This window comes from Pteropus vampyrus, unplaced genomic scaffold (assembly GCF_000151845.1).
Source record: "Pteropus vampyrus isolate Shadow unplaced genomic scaffold, Pvam_2.0 Scaffold16, whole genome shotgun sequence".
NCBI classification, from domain to species: domain Eukaryota; kingdom Metazoa; phylum Chordata; class Mammalia; order Chiroptera; family Pteropodidae; genus Pteropus; species Pteropus vampyrus.
This window is the reverse complement of record NW_011888797.1, coordinates 11,433,646-11,455,503: the sequence shown is the minus strand read 5'-3', so window position 1 is coordinate 11,455,503 and position 21,858 is coordinate 11,433,646. Positions and strand designations below refer to the sequence as shown.

At 37.9% G+C, this 21,858-nt stretch overlaps 2 protein-coding genes across 2 annotated transcripts in view; both read left to right on the top strand.

Annotated features, from left to right (window-relative positions):
* Window positions 1–5,002, top strand: part of FAM227A (family with sequence similarity 227 member A) — a 58,581-nt gene extending 53,579 nt beyond the window's left edge. Inside the window, exons 18-19 of the mRNA XM_011354388.2 lie at window positions 65–187; window positions 2,583–5,002. Of these exons, the coding sequence (XP_011352690.1) occupies window positions 65–187; window positions 2,583–2,664 (205 nt within the window). The 3' untranslated portion in view covers window positions 2,665–5,002. The remainder of the gene's footprint in view (window positions 1–64; window positions 188–2,582) is intronic.
* Window positions 5,003–9,965: 4,963 nt separating this feature from the next.
* Window positions 9,966–21,858, top strand: part of DMC1 (DNA meiotic recombinase 1) — a 24,333-nt gene continuing 12,440 nt past the window's right edge. Inside the window, exons 1-12 of the mRNA XM_023527464.1 lie at window positions 9,966–10,149; window positions 11,469–11,552; window positions 12,138–12,182; window positions 13,096–13,242; window positions 14,107–14,189; window positions 14,893–14,945; window positions 15,931–15,972; window positions 16,770–16,842; window positions 20,402–20,493; window positions 20,899–20,972; window positions 21,101–21,215; window positions 21,571–21,631. Coding sequence (XP_023383232.1) covers window positions 11,502–11,552; window positions 12,138–12,182; window positions 13,096–13,242; window positions 14,107–14,189; window positions 14,893–14,945; window positions 15,931–15,972; window positions 16,770–16,842; window positions 20,402–20,493; window positions 20,899–20,972; window positions 21,101–21,215; window positions 21,571–21,631 — 836 coding nt within the window. The 5' untranslated portion in view covers window positions 9,966–10,149; window positions 11,469–11,501. The remainder of the gene's footprint in view (window positions 10,150–11,468; window positions 11,553–12,137; window positions 12,183–13,095; window positions 13,243–14,106; window positions 14,190–14,892; window positions 14,946–15,930; window positions 15,973–16,769; window positions 16,843–20,401; window positions 20,494–20,898; window positions 20,973–21,100; window positions 21,216–21,570; window positions 21,632–21,858) is intronic.

The window sequence follows — 21,858 nt, the reverse complement described above, 5'->3', positions numbered from 1 at the left end:
TGAAGAATTCACACTGAATTTTTTAGCAGATCTTTGCAGATGTCTTTTTTCGTTTCTCCCACAGGAGGAGAAAGGAGGAGGAAGGGAGACAGAGTTTGAACTACTCTTCCTTCTCGCTTACAAGCTCTGATGAATTCTCTTCCTTAGGACAAGAAAACTACAGAATCCCTAATATTTCTGATTTCAGGTACAGTAGAAAAACAGCAGGAGAAAAAGACTGAGAAATAGAAATAACTATTCCCAGGATAGAGGAAAGAGGATAGTTTTTTTTTTGCTTGGGTTATTGCATTTATTCATGCATTTATTCTTTTACCCATTATTTTATTTCAGATATTATAACAGTATTTATAATGTGATAATAATGATACCGTTTATTAACTGGTTACTCTGTGTCAAGCATTAAGTTACACACCTTAGCAATGTGATCTCGTTTTAACCTTCATGACAGCCGTATGAGGTAGAGGTTATCCACTGCCATTTATACAGCAGCAAGCCCAGGTCTGGAAAGGTTTCAAAAGTTCTCTGCAGTAGACACTGGGTGAATAACAGTAGCTGAGATACAGTCCCTATTTTCTAGGGCCTCACAGTCTGTAGAGAGAAGGCAGACACATCAATAAATAAATGCCTTAAGTTCCAGAGGTGCTTTTAGACAGAGGGGACAAAGAACGTAACAGCCTAGAGCCATGCAGAAACACTTTACAGAAATGGTGTCCCTTGACCCGTCTGGTGTTTGCCAGGCAGAAGTTAGGGGATGAGAAAAGAGGCTGGCATTCTCAGCAGGTAGAGCAGTGGAGGCAAAGCCTCAGGGGTAGGAAGTAGCGTGGTGGGAGGTCAGGAAGGTATGTGCGGGGCTTCCAGAAGAGGTGAGCCTGGAGGAGAACCCTGGACAAACTTATGAAGGGATTTTCATGAAGCACTGAAAGATATTAAACAGGGAAACCATGTGGTCATATTTGGGTTTTAAAAGTCCCTACGGCAGATGGTAGTCTTCACAAAGGGAGCATATATGTGTTTTGGAGGACTTGCAAAGTCTCCCGCAAATATTTACCTCTCTCTGGAGCCCTGGCTATACCTTTTGATCAGTAGTCCCCAAGTTTTCTTGACCTTGTTTCTCAATAAAACATTTATGAGAACTCAGCCCCTAATAATATATTAATTATTCATAAATCATACATGTGTATAAATAGTTCTAGACTAATATGTATACTATAAAAAAATAGGAACATAGAAATTTAAAAGGATGAGATGATAATATATAAATAGAAGTTCCAACACCTCATAATGGCCCTATCATGGATCCACCTTGTGGCTAGGACGACTATTCCAGACAAGCCCCAAATGAAAACTAATCAGATAACAGAGTTAGCTTTTAGTTTCCCCCACAGGAAAAGATGAAGCGGTAGAAGGAGCTTTAACTCTAAAAAGATATGGAGCTTTGAATCTTTGCCCTTCCCCTTCTGTGACTTTAGATCAAGTTACCTAAGTTTTCTTGGCCTGTTTCCTTGGCCATAAAAAATGTGATGGTTTTTATGTATAAAATGCTAACCCATATAAAGAGCCTGGCATAGAAACTGCCAGCAATTAATAGGCGTCACGTTATTTTTTCCTAAAGCTTCTTACATTCCTTAATTCAGGAAGCCTTCTAGCAGCCTGCTTGAAAGCACTGACCTAGCCCAGCCCAGGACTCCCTGGTTTTCTGGGCCCTGGGCCAGCTTGCCTCTTAGGGTAGTCCTTACCCTGCTCACTTGCCATGGGGCACTGCAATGGTGAAGCTCCAGAAAAAGCACATGTTTTTACCCACAGGGAAGAGCTTTCAAGCTCCAAAAGTTTCACATTCAGAGAGGACACAGTCTGATTCCAAAACAGTCCCCCTAGACACCTCTTTCAGAAGTCACTAAGGACTGGTGACTCCAGACTTTTCAGAGCCTGAAAAAGAGCAGACTTGCCCTTCCTACAAATACTGGAAGAGAAGTTGAGAAGTGGTCTTTGCCATTAGTTATCCCATTAAAGTCGGGGCATATTTCATTGGTTATCTCATTAAAGTCTCAGAACAGTCCTCTGAGGTGAATTTTATTTTTCCTGATTTTCCATAGAGGCAACTGAGGCTCACTTGAGTCGAGGCACCATCTCTTCTTGGTCTCTTTCAAAATTCTATCTCATTATGCTGCTCTTTTGCTTAACACCTGCAGTTTCTCCTTATCCTCCTCAGGAAACTAGGGATAAAACCCAGACTTAGACATGAGGCCTTTACAAGGTGGCCCTGCCCACCTCTCCTCTCTCCTCACCCCCTACTCCCAGCCACCTCTCAAGACACACTGAGCCCCTGCAGGTGCCCTAAGAGGCCAAGCTTCTCCTGTCTCCTATGTACTTACTCCAGTTCATCTCTAGATTCTCCATGTTTGTATAAATCTCCTCCCAGTACACTCAGACACTTTACCGAGTCTATCAATTTCACCTTCATTTCCCAGCCTTCTGACCTTCACTCTTGGTGGTTGATTTCTAGGCTGTATATTGGGGATTTTCTTCTTCATTCACTTGTTTTTAAATCTGTTTCTATTTGTGTTTTTATGGTTTATCTACAGAAAAATCACCAAAAAGCTGAAACTAAAAAAGAAGAGGAAAGTATTTTTCCTTAGCCTCTTGTCTTCCATCCCACTTGGATGAATTTGTGTTCAAGAACCAGGAAAACTTTTTGGATGAAGCCTGTACATGTTGTTGGGTTTAATCTAAAACAAAAACAACAAAATAATAATACTGCGACACATCTAGTCATTTCTAGTCCATGGGACAAAGAATATTAAAAGTTCACTCCTACTTGGGCCAAAGTCAGGATTTAGATTGATGTTAAGTCACTTCATTCATGCATGCATTTATTTACTAATTCATTCATTCACTTGTTTAATAATAACACCATAGAATATATAATATTATATGTATGTAACATAGTAATAATAATCATAGGAGATACCATTTATTGAGTACTTACCACATGGTGAGTACCATGTTAAGTCCTTTTTAGACATTATCTTGGTTTACCCTCCTAGAGGCCCCCGGTGATGGTACTATTACCTCTGTTTCTCCTAGGAAGACAGTGGGGCTTGCCTAGGTTGAGCAAATATTCACTAGGTGTCTTTTCTATATCAGGCCTGCTTTAGTCCTTGTGGATACAGAGGTTAACACAGACATAGTGTCTGGCCTTAAGGGGCTCACAGTCTGCAAGAGGGGGTAGGATGTATAAACCAAAAAATACATTAATGCTTTGCTAAAGATCTGTGTGGAATCCAAGAAAAACCAAATCTAGAGAGACTTCACTGAGGCTCAGAGGTACAGGGACCAGTGTGCAGAAGTTCATGCCGCTAGGCCTAGAGTCCCAGCTGGTATCATTTTGGCCTCAGGGTACAAGGGAATAACCCTTGTTAAAACAATCTGGTTGGCAAAGCCAGGAAGGAAGAAATCATGCAGATGGCCTTTGCCTGAACCAAGCAAATAAATGCATTCTTGGGCCCTACATTGTCTCCCACAGATATGCATCTTTACTCAAACCCTGAGTGTAGTTCCAGGTAACTCCCTTGGAGAATATTACTCAGGTAAAGAGGTAGAGAAGAGTGATAGGGAAAGAGCTCAAGTTTTGGCCTTAGAAAATTCAGGGTTTTGAATCCTGAATTTGAATATGTATGTATTCATATTAGGTGTATGACTTTAGGCCTAGAAGCTATGTGACTTGACCTTTCCAACCTTGTTTTCTCGAATGCAGAAGAGAATGCCTGCCTAGGAGGGTAGTGTTGTTGTGATGGTTAAATGAGATAATTTATGCCAAGTTCCTGGCATAGCGTATTTCACTTGGTAATTGCTATCAGCTATACTTGTTGTTCTTGTTATCATTGCTGTTAAAAAGTATACTCTTCTCCTGAAACGAAGATATGTTGAGCACCTGCCATGTATAAGGTTCTGTGTGGCTCAGATAACCAGAGCACTCTCTCGCCTGCCCTTTGCTCCTCAAGCCACAATCAACTCATTTGCAGTTCTTCTAAGGAGCCATGCTTCCTCTCCTATTTCTGACCTTTTGCCTATTGCTGCTTCTGTACCTGGATATTCCTTCTCCCTGTTCCTTGTTAACTCTCAACATCGTTAATTCCTGCTCCTCCTTCAGGACCCCGTGTCGATGTCCCCTCCTCCAGGAAGCCTTCCTTGATACATCACCAGCAAGGTTGACACATGTGCCCCTCCTGCATGTTCTCACATCCTTTAACGCACCCACATTATGGTAGAAGTTATCATAGCGGATGAAATTGCTCATTTCCATCTATCTACACCACTAGCCCCCACCTAGAAAAGAACATCTTGTCATACTAGGTCTCCTGGTTTTCTGGGCCCAGGGCAAACTGCATTGCCATCTTTCAGGACAATCCTTCATCCCTGCACAGACCCTTTCCAGAAATTACTGGGGACTCATAACCATAGGCTTCTCAGGAAGTTCAAGATGAAAAGAGCTATCTCTGCTCTTTGTAAATATTAGAAGGGAAAATTATGGAGAAGGATTCTTTGCCCTTTATAAGGGGAGGGGGTAGAGCATCAAAGAGAACTAACATTTAAAAAGCATTTACTGTAACATGGAATAAAACAAATGAGTAATTGTATGATACTCCGATTCTGTCATTGTCGATGTTACTGAGAACCAGTATTCTCAGCATGGAAGAAAGGAAATTTAGGTGTTAAACTAGTAGAGATGAAATTAAAATCCTATAGTCCTAATTTTGAATTGATTATGAATTAAGGATGTATTTTATTTTAAAAAACAAACAGTTGCCTGAAGAACAGGATGGGGTGGGGAATGGCTAGAGAGGGGAGAGGAGGAGAGGAGGGAAGGGATTGCAAAGAGGCCCAAAGAAACTTTTTAGCTGAACTTCATTGTGGTAAAGCGTTCACAGGTATAAACTCACCATATACCCACTTTAAATATGTGCAGTTTCTTGTATGTCATTTATACCTTAATAAAGCTATTAAAAAAAACAATTTCCTAACTCTGTCCATTGAAATGACCTAGAAATAAAGTCTGACCCAGTAGCAACGACCCAGACTGTGGTCTTGAAATACTATTTGCACTAAAAGGATCCAGGGATCCTTGACGAAGTGTCTGGTTCCAAGTGTAGGGCAGGAAACTCATGAGATGAACACGGAACATCTTGTCATACTAGACAGCAAAGAAGCTACCAAAGACAGAACTCTTGTCAGAGAGTTTCCGGAGCCAACTTAGGGTCCCATTGGCTAAAGATGGGACAATTTAAGCATCCATAATAATAATAATTGCCTTAGATTGACGCACATCAAACATGTTTTCACCTATATTCATATAATTTTTTCACCACATTCATATAATTACTTTAAAAAGTTAATTGGTCACCATTGAAGGACACTAGGAAACCAATTCATTATTTTGAAAACTGGTAAATAAAGGAAACAAATCAGCATTTATCATGCCATTCCCATATGAACCGCATCGCTACATAACCAAACAGTAGATGAGGGGAAGTTTCTCTTTTTGAAATATTCCATGTAACACATTAAGAAGGAATGATAGAATTAAAATATCACCATTTTGTAACCCCTGATGAATTCATGGATCTAAGCCGATCATCTACAGTTGCTAACATCCCCAAAGACAAAGCTGTTACATGCCTCTTGATAGTAGACTACACCACCACCTATGAAACAGTCTTTACCAAATAATCAAACCTGGATCTGTTCTAGACTCTTACTCCAATTACCATGACAGGAAATACAGAGGACAGAGGAGCATATTAAATGACACCAAAGGGATGCAATTAGCAAAATTCCGGCTATGGAAAACTCCAGGGCGAATGATGCCATGTTTTTCAACAAATATGTTGCAAGGGGAAAGAGGAAATGTATAGGTTAAAAGAGACTTAAAAGACATCAATAAATTGCAATGTGCAGACATTTTGGGGATCCCAGTTGAAACAAACTGTAAAAAATATATGGCATTTATGAGACAATTGTATATTTGATACTGTATACTTAATGTTAGAATTATTAATGTTTAGGTGTGATAATGATGTTATGGTTGTGCTTTTTAAAAGTCCTTTTAGAGAAACATACTGAAATATTTACAGATGAAATCATATGATATATGGTATTTGCTTCAAAATAATATGAGATGGAGGAAATGGATACAGGTATATGTGAAACAAGAGTGGCCATGAGTTAAAAATTGTTGAAGCCAGATGATGGGGGTTATTATACTATTTTATATATACTTTTGTATATATTTGAAATTATCCATAATAAAAAGAGGCATTTACTATGGATTAGACACTTTAAAGTATGTTTCTCTATTTTGTTCTGTCCTATAGGCCTGTGATTGAGGTACAGTTTTCTCCATTTTCAAACTGAGGCCTTTCTTGTGTGAAGCCACCATTGCCACTGGCTTGGACTTTTACAGTGTTCTCTTAGGTGTTCTCCTTGCCCTCTCTCTAACCCCCTCCAATCCATTGTCCACACGGCAGCCCAAATACTTCGGGTGTATTAACCCACTAAATTCTCACAACAACTTAGTACTGACATTATTCTTGGTTTTCAGATATGGAAACTGAGGCACAGAGAGGTTAAATAATGTCCTCAAGACCACATAGCTAAGAAGGTTGAACTGTACTATAGTCTGGCTTGGTTGCCTCTCCTCTGTGTGTTTATAGCATTCTTCTATACATGGAAAATAAAATCATGTATGAATATACAGGATCTGCCATATACTAGTTTAGCATATTGGTTAAGAGTATGGACACTGAGCCAGACTGTGAGCTTTGGGCAAGTTATTTAACCTTGTGGTCCCTCAGTTCCATCATCTGTAACTAGAGATAATATTTCCTGCTTCATGGTATGCGTGGAGTAGGTGTATTAATCTGTGGAAAGCAGTAAGTGCTATAAATGTTAGCTATCATCAGATGTTACCTTTGGCTTCTCTCCTTTGCTTCTGAGAGCTCATGTCTCCCTAATACTTTTCACTCCAGCAGAGCCACTGTCAGCTCCCTAAATAAGCCTCAGTGTTCCCTCTGTCTTTCCTACAATGCCCAGCTGGCAAATCTTTATTTATCCTTCCAGCCCCAAATTAAGGGTTACCACCTATGTGAAGATCTCCTGGGAGAAGTCTGCTTGGTTCCTAACTGCATGTATAATCGCTCTTATTTTGCCCTGTGTGTAGTTAGCTGTTTCTGTATCTCTCTTCCCTACCAGACTCATGACTTCTTGAGGGCAGAGACCTGTCTTTATCTCTATATGGAGCAGAGAGCTGGGACCAAGTGTTTAATAAATGTTGGTTAAATAAACTGTTATGGGCGTGCCTCTCTGGGCAACTATGTGCCAAAGTTGGGAGTTTTTCAAACTTGGAAGTAAATCTAAATAAATGAGAAAGCCCCAAATGACTGAAAAGTATACATATGTGTGTATGTGTTTGTGTATATATACTACCGTAATTGCCTATATACTTATCCGTAACCCCACTATCTTGTTGTTGAATCCCTAGCACCTAACACCTAGCACAGTGTCTGACAGATAGTAGGGATTCAATAAACATCTTTTGAATGAATGAAATATGTTTAAGAGATGTACGCAGTGAGCGAAAATTTTGTGTGTGTGTGATGACCCTTCATTCTTTAGTTCTCTACTAGAGCACTTCTCAACTCTGAGTTCTTGAAACTCTAAGACTATATATTACAGGCACCAGTTTGAGGAAACCCAAATGTACGCCGTGGAATCATATGCCTCTTTAATTGTAAGGTGGTTGTCCACAGAGGGGCAGTAAAGTGTAATGATTTAAAATTCGGGTCTTGACTATAATTCCACTGCCTGTGTTTTTATTTCTTGGAATATCATAAAAAATGATGTAAAAATTTTAAACTTTGTAGAGAACTTGTGGACTTGCTGAAGGATTTGAGAAATTGTGAAAGTTAACTGACACAATTACTAATTGTTTACCAATTGACAGAAAAGTTCTGTCTTGCCATGCTTTATATATCTAGGATAGGAAAGCGGTATTTTGCCATGCGGGATTTTTAAAAAATGTAGTCGTTTTTATAAGCTTTTTATGGCTTCTGAGTTTTGTGACATACTTAAAAAGATTTTTCTTATTCCGAGATAATAAAAAATTGTCTCCTGTTTTCTTCTAGCACTTTTATTATTTTATTGTTCACATTTAATTTCTTGGTCCATCTGGAATTTATTTTGGTATAAGGTGTGAAGTATGGTTCCAATTTTATTTTTCTTCCAGATGGCTACCTAGTTGTTCCAACACAATTCATTGACTTCATCATTTCCTCATTGATTTGAAATGCCACCTTCATCATATTCAGAATTTTTGTATGATATGAAAGACGTCCTTTTTTTTCTGATTCGAGTGGAAAGATCTTCAAGTGTACTTTTCTTTAAAATTTTTTAAAGTTATATATAACCATCGATATCATATTCAAACAAGATTTTTATCCTCACTTTGTGAATTTATTACCAAGCTCGTTTAAGTGTACTGCACACAACCTTCAAATATTATGAACATTTCTCTCTCCCAGCTGTCACTACACCAAACTACATATGTTATATTCCCTAAATCATCTTGCTGTGCTCTTTGCAGCTCTTCTGTACAGTTGATGTCTCCATCTAACAAGTTGCTCTGAAATTGCTATAATTATTTTAGGTGAGACTTCAAAGTGAAAGCCTGGTAGCGCTATCCAGTTCATCCCCAAAATGGGCATTAATTTCCACTTAATATAAAGGACAGGCTATGTTTCTGGGAAATAATAGATTTTGAAGGGCTATGGCAGTTATTTGTTAGTTCTTTAAACAATCCACCTGGGAGGAAAATGTCCTACAAAACGCCAACTGCTATTGTGGGAATTTTTTGCTATTTATTCCAGCAAAATGATTCAGACCCTGAAGAAAAAAGGTCGCCCTGTACTAGGTCTTGAACTCAAAAAACTGTTTGCACAGATATTCATCCAAGATACATCACAGCCTCCACTTCAACAGATGCTCTTTGGGATGTTTCATGACTCTCCCCAACAGTCAGTCTCTCCTTTTAAGGGGAGGAGGATGACGCTGCCAGAGACAGCTCTGCTGGCATGAAGGCTAGCCTAAAATATCTATTTAAAAACTGGACCAAAATATGTTTGTCTTCTGTTGTCTATTTAAAATTTCAAGTTGAGACGAAGAAAAATTACTCTTCATCCTGAATGGGCCACTTGAGAGCCTCACTCACAGCCTAGAGAGTGGCAAATGGTAAGAGAGTCATAGGGAAGAAAAAGAAGTTCGGAAGGCGGAGGTATTAGTGAAGCCGGGTATGAAAATCTGGCAGTGAAAAGTCTTGAACAGGGGGGAAAGACTCCCATATTCGACCTCCGAACCCCAGGGTCTTCGTGAAGATAAGGCTTCTGCACATCGCCTGTCGCCACTCAGCGGCCCCTGCTCAGCACCCCTCCCCTGCCTCGAGGTCTTCCACTTCATGTCCCCTTCCCAGCGGCCTCTCTTCATCTCGGAACAGCCCCCATCTTAGGGCCTTCTTTCCCACAGCAGCCTGTCTTTGCCTCAGCGCCCTCCTCGGTACACGTATCCCCTTATTTCGACGCGTCTCCTCAGTGCCCCCTCAGAGCCCTCTCCCTCAGCTCAAGGGACATCCCAGGCTCCGCTCCCACCGCAGCCCCTCTCCTCAGCATACTGCCTCCAGCTCAGCGGCCCTCCTTCACCCCAGCGAGGCCCCCGCAGAGGCTCCTTTTGAAACCACTCCTAGCACCCGCTCCGTTCTGGCCCCGCCCCTCGCTCGCAGCCCCGCCGAAGGCCCACTTCTGGCCCGCCTCGCAGGCCCCGCCCCTCGCCCTCGCCCCGCCCCTCGCGGGCCCGCCCCCTCGTCTCTGACGAGTCCACGTCCTGCGCGTGCCCAAACTCGCGCGAGTTAGCACCAATCCTCCTGGTCCGCGACGCGCGGGCCGCGGATCTCCGCGTTCTGGTTCCGAGTCAGAATTCCTGAGGACTGGAAAACCCGGGTGGGGGGGGCGGAAAGGATTCAACTTGAAAACCTCGGGGAGACTGTGGGTACAAGCGGAGTTTGTGGCAAAAAGGGAAACGTCCGGGTTCCCTTCCTTGGTAATGGTTAGTGGTCGTTGCTGGGCCCTAGGGTAGTGGTCTTATGCGTCCCTCCTTCACCCCTGAGGAGAAATCTCAGTGATCTCGAGAGATTTCCAGCATCCTAATATTAAATCAAGTCTGAGGTACATCCTGACGAAGACCCTTTGGCCTCCTTGTGAGGGAATCGGGTGTCAGGAAAATGTCTGGCGGACCAGGCCTCCTGCTGAGGGAGATGTTGAGATGACCTGAACCACGCTCCCCGACAATGGGGCTCAGCTTTGAGCGCCTCAAACCGAGGTGGCTGAGAGCCCTCCAACTGTTCAATCCATCAATTGCTACTCCAGAAAGATAGAAAACAGTCTTTTCGTTTTATCAAGGGGAAAAGAAATGATTTTTATTTTTCTTCAGTGAGGGCAGTCAGTTTGGAATTTTGGGTAAAATATATATGATTAAGGGACAGTATTCCAGAAGATCCCGTTTACGCTGTCTCCTCGTTTGCCTCAGTTACTTTGCTGTTCAGAGGTATAGGTGGTAGCGACCGTATCTCTCTCTTAGCAGTTCCCCTTGTGTTGGGCCCTGACCCCTGACTTTGGTATTAAGTGAGGAGATGGAATAAACCGAGAAAACAGATTACTTAGACCACATTTTATTCTAATGAACACAGTCATGCCCTGTAGATTCCTGAGATCTTAAAAGAGCTGCTACTGTGTTAAAGACTCTGCTTACTTACCCTACTATTATAATATTGGGTATCTACCATAATTTTAAATCTTAAAAAAGTGAAAATAGTAAATACTAGTAAATACAAAATACGTGTAATGTTTTATGAAGCAAAATGATATGTTACAAGAGAGCCCATTCGTAATTAGCAAGCAGGAAGGCGTTCATTGTATGAGAAAAAATCTATTTATTGAGGGTAGACTAAGTTTAGGAGCCAGGGAGGATAAGGAAGAATAATATGAGGTCAAAGTTCTTAGAGTGTTATTAACATAAACATGAAAAGTCAAATAGCAATATATGCAATTCTAAATAACATTCCAAGATAATAAAAAAGATATCAGACAGCCATGATTAACTGCGATACAGGAAATCAAAAGATGATAAAAAGTGACCAGTTTTAAGGAAAGAAAGAAGAAACTAAGTCCCCCATCCCCAAATATATACATTCCAAAAGAAAACATGCCCAGCAGAAAAAAGATAGACTAGCTCAGTCATTCCAAGCTTAATGTTTCTCTAGTTGTCCTGGCCCTTGGTGACTCAGATGAAATCAAGATCTCTGGGCAAAGGATTTTGTACTATATGATCTATGACTACTTCTTAAATAGTATTTCTTATTTTCCCAGAATTGATTATTTTTCTGCTGCTTACCTTACAATATGAAGGAAGATCAAGTTGTGCTGGAAGAACCAGGATTCCAAGATGAAGAGGTATGGCAAAAATGTTGAAAGATATGTATACATTCAGTCATTCCACAAAAATGAAGTTCCTTCTCTGTTAGCTACTATTTTTAGAAAGTGGCAGTAATAATAAAACATAGTTCTAGAGAGAGTCAACATTACAAATATGTAACAACTTGTTTGGCAAGGGGTGCTAAGATTAGCTACTTAGCAACTGGCATGAAGGTATTTTAATTACCTAACAATTGATATGGCCATATTGGTACCTATGCATACTGGTACCACATAGCAGAGGAAGGAGTGCAAGATCTGGTGGGGAATGAGGTTGAGAAAAGACACTTAAAAATAGATTAAGTGTTGTTCCAATCCTTTGGCTTAAGGTGTTAAAAATTTGAAGAGGTCATGACAAAAGTATTGAATTTCCCACCCTTTCAATATTGGCTCTTCTAAATATGTAACGATGTGTTTATAAAAGCATTATTAATCCTACCTCTGTCTGTCTGGAGAAGTGGAATTTGAGGCATTTGGAATGACCATAATATTGTTAATCTTTTAAAAGATTTGAAACAGTTAGATATAAGAATCAAAATTTTGTGTGTGTTCCATCTCCTTTAGGAATCTTTGTTCCAAGACATTGACATGTTACAAAAACATGGAATTGTAAGTATTTTTTCAATGTTGTGTGGGATTGTCCAATTCAGGGTTTCTCAGCCAAGGCACTATTGGGCACTGGGCAGTTCTTTGTTGGGGGATAGGGGTGGTGGGCTCTCCTGTACATTACAGAATGTTTAGCAGCATCCCTGGCTCCTAACCACTCACTATATGCCAGTAGCACCCCTTAGTTGTGACAACCAAAAATTTCTCCAGATATTGTAAATGGTCCCCAAGGGGCAAAATTGCCCATGTTTGAGAACCACTGGTTCACTGGAGGTATTCAGCTGGTCTTATTAACAGAAAATTCAATTGTATCTGAATTTTTGGAGTGATCAGAGTAAATGCTGTTTATAGAAATCCAGACTTTGAATAACAAACTAGATGAATTTCAACAGCAATCAGTTGATAGTAAAACTTCTCCGACATTTTTTGAAGCCTCGCATTTAATCTCTTTTAGTTGGATTTAGAAAATAGGAGCAAGAGAAAATCCTGGTCCTTAACAGTGATGTAGTTATGAGCATCCAAGGGTAGAGGGAAAGAAATCTTTAAAAATTTTTAGAAGAACATATTGGTAATGAAGTTCTATAGAAAAAAGGAGCTGAACTGAGTGGGTGAACGTGGGATAAATTTGCTAGCTTTTCTACCAACAGACTTTTCTTTTGAATTCCTTATTACATTGTCACGGTCTCACTAACATTCTTGGGAAATCAGGGCACAGCCAGAACATTTGGCAGCATGCTGAGTATGTTCTACGCAGATATTTCCAGAACATTTGGCTACATAGTGGGTGGGTTCCACCTGGCTGCTTGTATAAAATTGGCATCATGGTGGAAGGATATGGACACAAAAACCCATGACATAGTATGGCAGTTTTTCAGGCTGGTATTTTATCAAATCTGCTCCATTCTTTTATTTACAGAATGTGGCTGACATTAAGAAACTGAAGTCAGTAGGAATCTGTACCATCAAAGGGATACAAATGACAACAAGAAGAGCTCTATGCAATGTCAAAGGGCTCTCAGAAGCAAAAGTGGACAAGATTAAAGAGGCAGCCAACAAACTTATTGTAAGCAAAATCTGTTCTTTGTTTTAACTTGGAAAGGCCCTGTAAGTCTCTGTAGCCTTTCTCATTAACAACACTAGAAACTTGTGGGAGCTCTGAGTTCCTGTAGATCAAGGTATATTATTCTCTCTGTGTTAAGTTTTTATCACTTCAGTTTCAAAGCAACAGCAATTAATTTCTGAAAGATTGAGGGAAGGGTTAAGAGACCTGGAACACTCTGAAGATAATTATTTTTACCAAAACTTTTCTTTTTGTCTCCTTTTATATTACTTTTTCTTTCTTTTTCTTTTTCGTTGCCTTTCTTTCTTTTCATTTTGCTTTTTACCTTCCTCTTCCTTATTTTTGTTTTGTCTCCTTGAATATTATATCTATGGCTGTTACAAAGTGCTTAGCACCAAAGAAGTTGCTCTCTCCTGATATATATAGGCCAACTGATAAGAGAGCATTGAGTTAGAAAAAGACTAACACATATGCAGAATTGGGTCTACATGTATGCAGTTGAGATATATATGACCAAGAAAATGCTCACTGAGGCAGCTGAGCTAAAGTTGAGCCAGACCCATACCTTGGAGCTGGGCCCACAGACTGTGAGAGGCCCATGCAGCTGAGAGGCTCCATGCAGAAACATCTGCCTTTAACCCGAGCTTTTGTGTAGAGCTTTTAGGGGCCACTGAACCTAGGTAGGGTGGCTCAACAGCCTGTGTTCTTAAACCATGATTTTGTGCTGCCTTCAAAGACAAATGAACTGTCATTTATATCAAATGATATAAATGACCCTGATAATCAAATATATAGTTTTTGGCAACATTTGAAATTAAAACCATCATCTTACATCCTTTTTGATCCTTTCATGTTTCTTTTCTTTAGGAACCTGGATTCTTGACTGCATTTGAGTACAGTGAGAAGAGGAAGATGGTTTTCCATATCACCACTGGGAGCCAAGAGTTTGAGTGTGTATCATATATTTTATAACCATTAAGCACAATCTTTGAAATACTATATTTCCTTTCTTCTAACTGGTTGTTGTTCCTACTATAAGTAGTAGAAATATTTTGAAGTTTTTTCTTCAAAAGGCAACTGAAGCAAATAAATTCTAAACTACTTGTAAAAACAAGATTAAATGTCTTGCAAGGAATTCAGACCTGAAATATAGTTTCTGAATGAGCCTATAGTAACCTACAAACCATTCAAAAATTAGTTTAACCTTTTATTTCCTTTCCCCTAATATTTATTTTTCATGTGTCTCAGTATATTTTTTAAAAATTGAATATTCAGTTGACTTGTAAAAACATAGTCCCAGCACAATATGAAAAATCCAGTTAATAATGAGATCATTTATTCAACTCAGTTCTAAAGACTAGAATAGGCCTACATAGCCTATTTCCTATTGGGACCCAGAAGCAAGAACAGCAGGGCTTAGAAGTTATTTTGTTGACCCACTGGCTCATACGCAGTAGAACTTGTGATCTAAACAGGTGGAGTGCTATTTGTTCAGCCAAGAATTCTTGTTCACTTTGGATGGATGGATGGGTGGATTGATGGATGGATAGATGGAGTGAATAGAAAGAAATGATATTAATGATATTAATACTTTCTCCTTTCTTGATATCTCTATTTCTGTTACTGTTACTAATGCTTACTTTCTATTTCCAGTAAGTTGCTAGGAGGTGGAATTGAAAGCATGGCAATCACGGAAGCTTTTGGAGGTACAAGGAACCTTAATATTTTGTTATATTTAAAAAATTATGTATATACACATACATATAAACACATGTATATAATTAAATAAACAACCAATTGTATCTATTTTGGAACTTATGATGAAATCTCAGTTATCATAATGCAGGATTATTCTAGGCTGCAATTAAAATATATTCCAACATTAACAGATGGGTCTTATTGGCATTTTTCATCTTTTTATTTCTGACTTATAGAATAAAATAGAATTTTTTTTCTCTCATTTCTTCAAAAGGTAATTGAATAATGAGACAGATCTTATTTCTAGGAAATATATGTTCCATAAACATAGATTTTCTCTTCTCTGTTTATATACTTTGTTTTTTTCAAAACAATTTATGCATGACTATATTATACACTGTGCCTGACAATTTCAGTATTTGCAGTCTTCGGAAAACTAAATCTGTTGTTTTATTGTTGATGTTTCTGTTGATTTGGAGAAATAAATCTGGTTTTCATTATTTCTGTTGACTCTCAGTCTTAGTGAGCTATTGTTTTATGTATTTATTGATATTTGTGAGATTATTGCTTAATTTTAATCTATGGGAGTTCAGTGGGCCTAAACCAGTGAGTGGGCAAGTTTTCCCCCAGAGAGAATTTGCTTTTAGTAGCTAGTCGGAGAGAACCTCAGCTCCCTTTTGAAGATCCCAGTTCAGTAGGAGAACTCCAGGCTCTCCTTCCTATAGTAAGGTCTTAAACTCTCATTTATATGACTATTCCTAAGGAAAACTTGGTTTAACTTAATTTTTACCTAAAGGAGAGTTCTGTGAAAAAACACCTTTAAATGTTATTTTTACGACTGGTATTCATATATGCAGAATTCATTCATGACACAGTGATACTTTATGTATAAGATTTGACAGTTGAAAAAGAAAACTATACTCTGAGGACATATTTTATTCTTTATGAAAATATGTAAAAATTAACTATGTGTTTTTTCCCTCTTTTTCACAGAATTTCGTACTGGAAAAACCCAGCTCTCTCATACCCTCTGTGGTAAGGATAACAAGAAGAATAATAACAATCATAGCTATCATTCACTAACTTACTTTGTGCCTGGTACTTTATATAATCTCATGTAATCTGAACGAATTTACAAGGAAAGTAAATCTCAGAGAGGTTAAGTAAACTGCCCATGGTTGCACAGATACCAGAGCAGGTCTTTAAATGTGTGATGCTTGAGGTGATGTGTTGCATTCTGAACACCTGAATGGAAATGGGGAGAAGATAAATGGGTATATGAGTGTACAGGTGAGTAGAGGCATTTGCTGCATCAGTTTTTCCCATTCCACCTTTTCTATGTCCTGTGAACAAGAATGTCACAAAAGCTTTTGAGGCCTAGAATCCCTTACTTTCCATGGAGTAAGGCTGGCCCTAAGAAAGACTTAAAAACAAAGTTTTTAAAACAAAGTAAAGAAAAAACCTTTTGCATACAGACATTACTCTGCATTTCTTTGACCTAAGTAGGAGCATGGCAAACTGGTTAAGAAAGGGATTCTGGAATCAAAATACTTGACTCCAGTCTTGGCTCTGCTATTAATAGCTGTGCGACCTAGGCGAGTTGTTCTTTACTTTTCTAATTTTCTGCATCAGTAAAATAGGAATAATGATAGTGCCATTGGTTAGTAATAAAAAAAAATATAACATGCTGTTTAGAAACTAAAGGATCATGATTCTTTGCTAGATTGACTAAAGATGTACAATCAGCATAAATCTCATGTTAATTTATACATTCATTTGTACGAAGTTTATTCATTTCTATTAATATTAATTAACTTTTAATTGCTTTCTAGTGACAGCTCAACTTCCAGGAGCAGGTGGCTACACAGGAGGAAAGATTATCTTCATTGATACAGAAAATACTTTGTAACCTTTTTATTTAAACAAGTTGCTAACATAGTAATGACATAGTAATGTTACTATAAAAGAGAGTTTGTTTGAAATATATCATTTTTATCATCATCCCATAAACCAGTGATAATGAGAAAGCCAGGGGAAAAACAATTGCCAATCAAGTTCTCAAATCACTTTTTGTTTAAAAGGTTTCATTTCTTCCAGAGGATTTAATGTGAAATTGACAAAACAAATACATTAGAGAAAATTGTATTTTATTCATTTTTAATCCTTTTATTTCTCCAAAGATTTTATTTAAAGTTAGAAAGATTATTGACTCACTCAAAGTCATGGTCCAAACTAAAGGGAGAGGTACGAAGAGAACAAAAGCATGGACGAGAAAAGGGCAGAACCTGTTTGGGTAACAAAGAATTGAAGTTTAACTGAAGTGTAAGGTGTTCCAGAATGCCAGGCTGGTCAGGTGGTTTAGGTCTTCGACATAAAGGGCTTAAAACTGGATGATGTGTGTAATTAGATACTTTTGCAATATTCTAGGCAAGTAATGAGAACTTGATCTAGGTTGGAAGCAGTAGGAATAAAAAGACAAAGACAAGAAATATTAGGAAAATTAATAGGACTTGATGACTGTATTTGGTAGACAAAGAAAAGAGAAGTTTGATAAAGCACTCAGTATTTTTTTTTGTCTAGATACTGGGAGAGTAATAATGCTAATAACAGAATTGGGAAGATCATGTTTCAGAGAAATGATGTTTCATTTTAATGTGTTGAATATGAGGTACAGCAAGATATCCATATGGCAGTTGGAAGTGCTGGGCTCAGCTTGAGAAGGGGATAGGGCCAGAGATATGATGGAATAGCCAAGGGGGCAAGAGAATTTAAGAGAGAGAAGAGAGAACTGAGAACGTAACTTTGGGATGTTTCACTGTTAAGAAAGGAACCCGTAGAGACAGGAAAGGGGAGGAAATTTGTTTGTGGAAGATGAACAAAAGGAGAGTTCAAGAAGAAAAGAGTAGTCAGCAATGTTCCACAAAGAGAAAGACGGAAAGTGCAAACTGAGAAAGATTACTAATGTTTGAAGTTAGAAGTCCAAGAGAGCATTTGCAGTAAAGTGAGATGATGGAATCTTGTTGCAGATAAACAGTAAGGAATTGAGGCAGTGTGTTATTAACTAATGAATAAAAGAAGAAATACAATATCTCGAGAAGGTATTAAGTTCAGAGGAAATTCTTATTATCAATAAGGAAGACTTGTACAAATTAATAAGGTCATTCACATTGAAGTCCCAGCCTAGCTCTCCCAGCTCATTGCTCATTATTGCCAGTTAGAGGCAAAGAGATCAGTCTATTCTACCCCTGTCATTCTGCCCTGCTATTAAAATTTGAAAACATTGTATGCAGCAGTTATTTAGACTTAACCATAAAGTGTCTTGCTTTATTTATTATGGATTCTTGCATCCCAAATCTTCTTCTTTCCTGAATTTTTGTTTTGCTAGAGTACCTACTCAAGTTACTTTGCCAGAAAAGTAATTCAGGTGGTAAACTCTGAGCCTTGGAATGTCTGAAAATGCCTTTATTTTGCTCTCACACTTGAATGTTAATTTGGCCAGTTATAGACAAATTTGCATGGTATATTTCTATCTTATTGGGTGTTTGCTCCCGCTATCCCTACCTCACAGTCTTTCTGAATCATACAAATCCTCTAGGGCTCTCATTTGAAGGCCTGCCTTTTCTCATCTCTAATTACCCAACTTAGAAAACTTTGTCCTCCTTGATCTTTCATAGAATTTACTATCCAAAATACTCCAGTAGAGGAGCCACAGCCAGAGAACAGTGTGCAGAAGACCTTATTTGGAAATACTGGCCATGAGAAGACTCTCAAGGAAACTTGTAACTTGGGGAAGGAGGGTGAAACGTATAAGGCTCCAGCAAGTGGAGCTCAGCTAGTTTCAGAAATAGCTGATTAAGGATGATTCTTGGAGGAGGAGGAATTTTTCTTACAGATTATCAACCACTGTTAGGGTAATTTTGATTTTATCAAGAATGGTAGAGAGGAACAGTTAGGAGCCAATTCATATATAAGAGGGAGTAGGGAGGAATAAGGATGTTCGAGGGTCCCACTAGAATGTTCTCAGTGTCTCTTACACGTATACTGCTCTCTTAAATTTTTCTTTTTATATGTTTGTATTTAGCCTACTTAATTATGTGTTGTCCTTTCCTATGGCATTGTCTTATGACTCTTTATATCCTCTACAATGCCTTGCATTGGTAGTTGGTTAATATAGTATTTGATTCCATGTGGTATTCAGTTAATAAATATTTATAGATTGATTTGAATTTCCCTTCAGCATAAGCCCAACTTTTATACTTCTGGTCACTTAGTAACTGAGTTTTGTTAAAACTGACCTGGCGAAAAATGTTGTTACTGCCTCTTGTAATTCCTGTCTTCTTTGACTTATCCACCAAAAACATCTACTGGGTAGCAATGGAAGATTTTAATGGCTGTCACTGAAGCTCTGAAGAACATATGTAGTGCATTAAGATATAGGCGGCTGGGAAATCCTGAAAACAATTCATCTTAACATTTACTGAACTGGTTGCAAGTGTCACAAATAAGATGATAAGTGATCCTTGCTTTACAATTACTTACAGTATGATGAGTATTATACAAACACAAAGTGAAATGAGACCACAGGCATGCATTTTATTTTACTTCACTTTAGGGAATATACTGTAGACATACTGTTGGGATCACCAAAGACCTAGAAATATTTTTACTTCTTTATAGTTTAGATAGATATAAGTAATTATTAGCATCTTCCAGAATACCTTTGCAGGTATACTGAATTTGCCTCTCTATGAATTTACTAATTTCAGAAAGCTAATACAACTCTTTTAGAAGAAAATGAATTTTAAGCCCTAAATAAGCCAAAAATTATAGGTTGATAATTCTTTTCTGACCCTTTGATTTAATTTTTTGGACTCTTTGGTTAATGTAGTTAAATTTATCATTCCTTGGCAACACATGATTAACGGTATATTAAACTATTGCATATTGAACAAGCAAAAAGTATAAAGGCTGAATTAATTCATTGGGAAGTGACTTGAATTATAATTCAGTGAGATTATCTTCCTAGATCTATTTTTATAGAACTGAGAACAAAAGAGATTCACAAATCTTAGTTCCTAGTTTTTCTCTTGTAATTGATGTGCTGCATAATCCTGAGTCATTTGCCTAATCTCTGTTTGCCAGTGTCCTCATTTATAAAATGTAATATAGGACATAACAACTAGCTTCTAAGATTATTGTAAAGATAATTTAACATTTAAATGTATTACTGCCTAATCATTTCTATCACCATTATCACTACCTAAGGTATTCATCAATTGAGGCACTTGTGAAAAATAAAATCTGGTATAGATTTGAAGTGATTATTAGCATCCTCCAGAATACCCTGCAGGTACATTGTTTTGCCTCTCTGTTAATTTACTTACAGTCTTATTTTTTTTGTAGTTGTTTTGTCTAAATATTTTTGGAATTGACTTATTGGCTCCTTAATCCTGACACACTCCAGCCGTCCAGATCGTCTCCGGGACATTGCTGATCGCTTCAATGTGGACCATGAGGCAGTGTTGGACAATGTCCTTTATGCGCGTGCATACACTAGTAAGAGCCCCATACAGTTGGATGCTCAAGCTGTTTTAACATTGGCAGCACTGATTTACTATTCGAGTGACACATTTTGACACCATTCTTTTCTCTTTTTATTTTACTTTTCTCCAAATTAATTTAGTCCACAAATGTTATCATCTGGTAAGTCCTTAGATATTAAAACACCCTCAAATTATTTCTTGTTCATTGTCTTTGAAATAGAAAGTAACATTCTTTTTGGGTTATGTAGCCTTTGGCACATATGCTAAGATAGAATATTAAATCATATTTAGTAAAGTTCAAAATAATTAAGAAAATCCTTCAAGGACTCTCTTTTGCCTGACTCTCAAGGACATAACATGATCTTAGCCTCTGCTTCTTCCAGCTTTGATAACATTTTCTCACTGCACTTCCCACCAGGTGAACATCAGATGGAGCTACTTGACTATGTAGCAGCAAAGTTCCATGAAGAAGCTGGCATCTTCAAGCTACTGGTACAAGTTTTTAAACATTGCTCATGCATAGAGCTATTTAACGTATTGTTTTTTCTTCTATTGATTCCGATTCCAATTAACTTATTTTTATCCAAGTGCATATTTATTTTTACATTAATTCTGTGCAGATCATTGATTCAATAATGGCACTTTTTCGAGTGGATTTCAGTGGTCGTGGGGAGTTGGCTGAACGACAGCAAAAACTGGCACAGATGTTGTCACGACTCCAAAAAATCTCAGAAGGTAGATTTTTAAAAATACAATAGCGCTATCAGAATAGCATCTGTGACTATTTGCTGAGTTGACTTTGCAAAGAAGCTCTGAATAATGTCAGCGGCAATACATTTTTTAAAAAATAAAATTACCTTCATGGGAATATCCCTCTTTTTTTTTTAATCAAAAATACTGATTCTTATACCATAACGTACCTTGATTATAATAACAGTAACTTTAAATAAATTATGTTATCAAAGAAAAAAATATAATATTGTTTTTAAATAAATTTATGGCATAATGGTCCTAAACTCTGAAATCTAAACAATGAACTTTTAGTTTTTACATTGTTATCTTAGTTTCTTAATTTTATTTCTTGATGCAGAATATAATGTGGCTGTGTTTGTGACCAATCAAATGACTGCCGATCCAGGAGCAACTATGACGTAAGCCCCAATATTCTGCTTTTGTGTTTCACAAAGGTTAATATCAAGAAGATTATAGAAATTAAAAAAAAGATTATAGAATAGAAAATTCCAATGTACTCAGTTTTGATGTGGGCACATATCACAAATCACTTTATTGCACAGTGCTTATTATTTCCTAATTGCAAATATCACATATATCCAGAACCTATTTTTCTCTAGTTCTTTATAAAATAAAGCAATAGTTT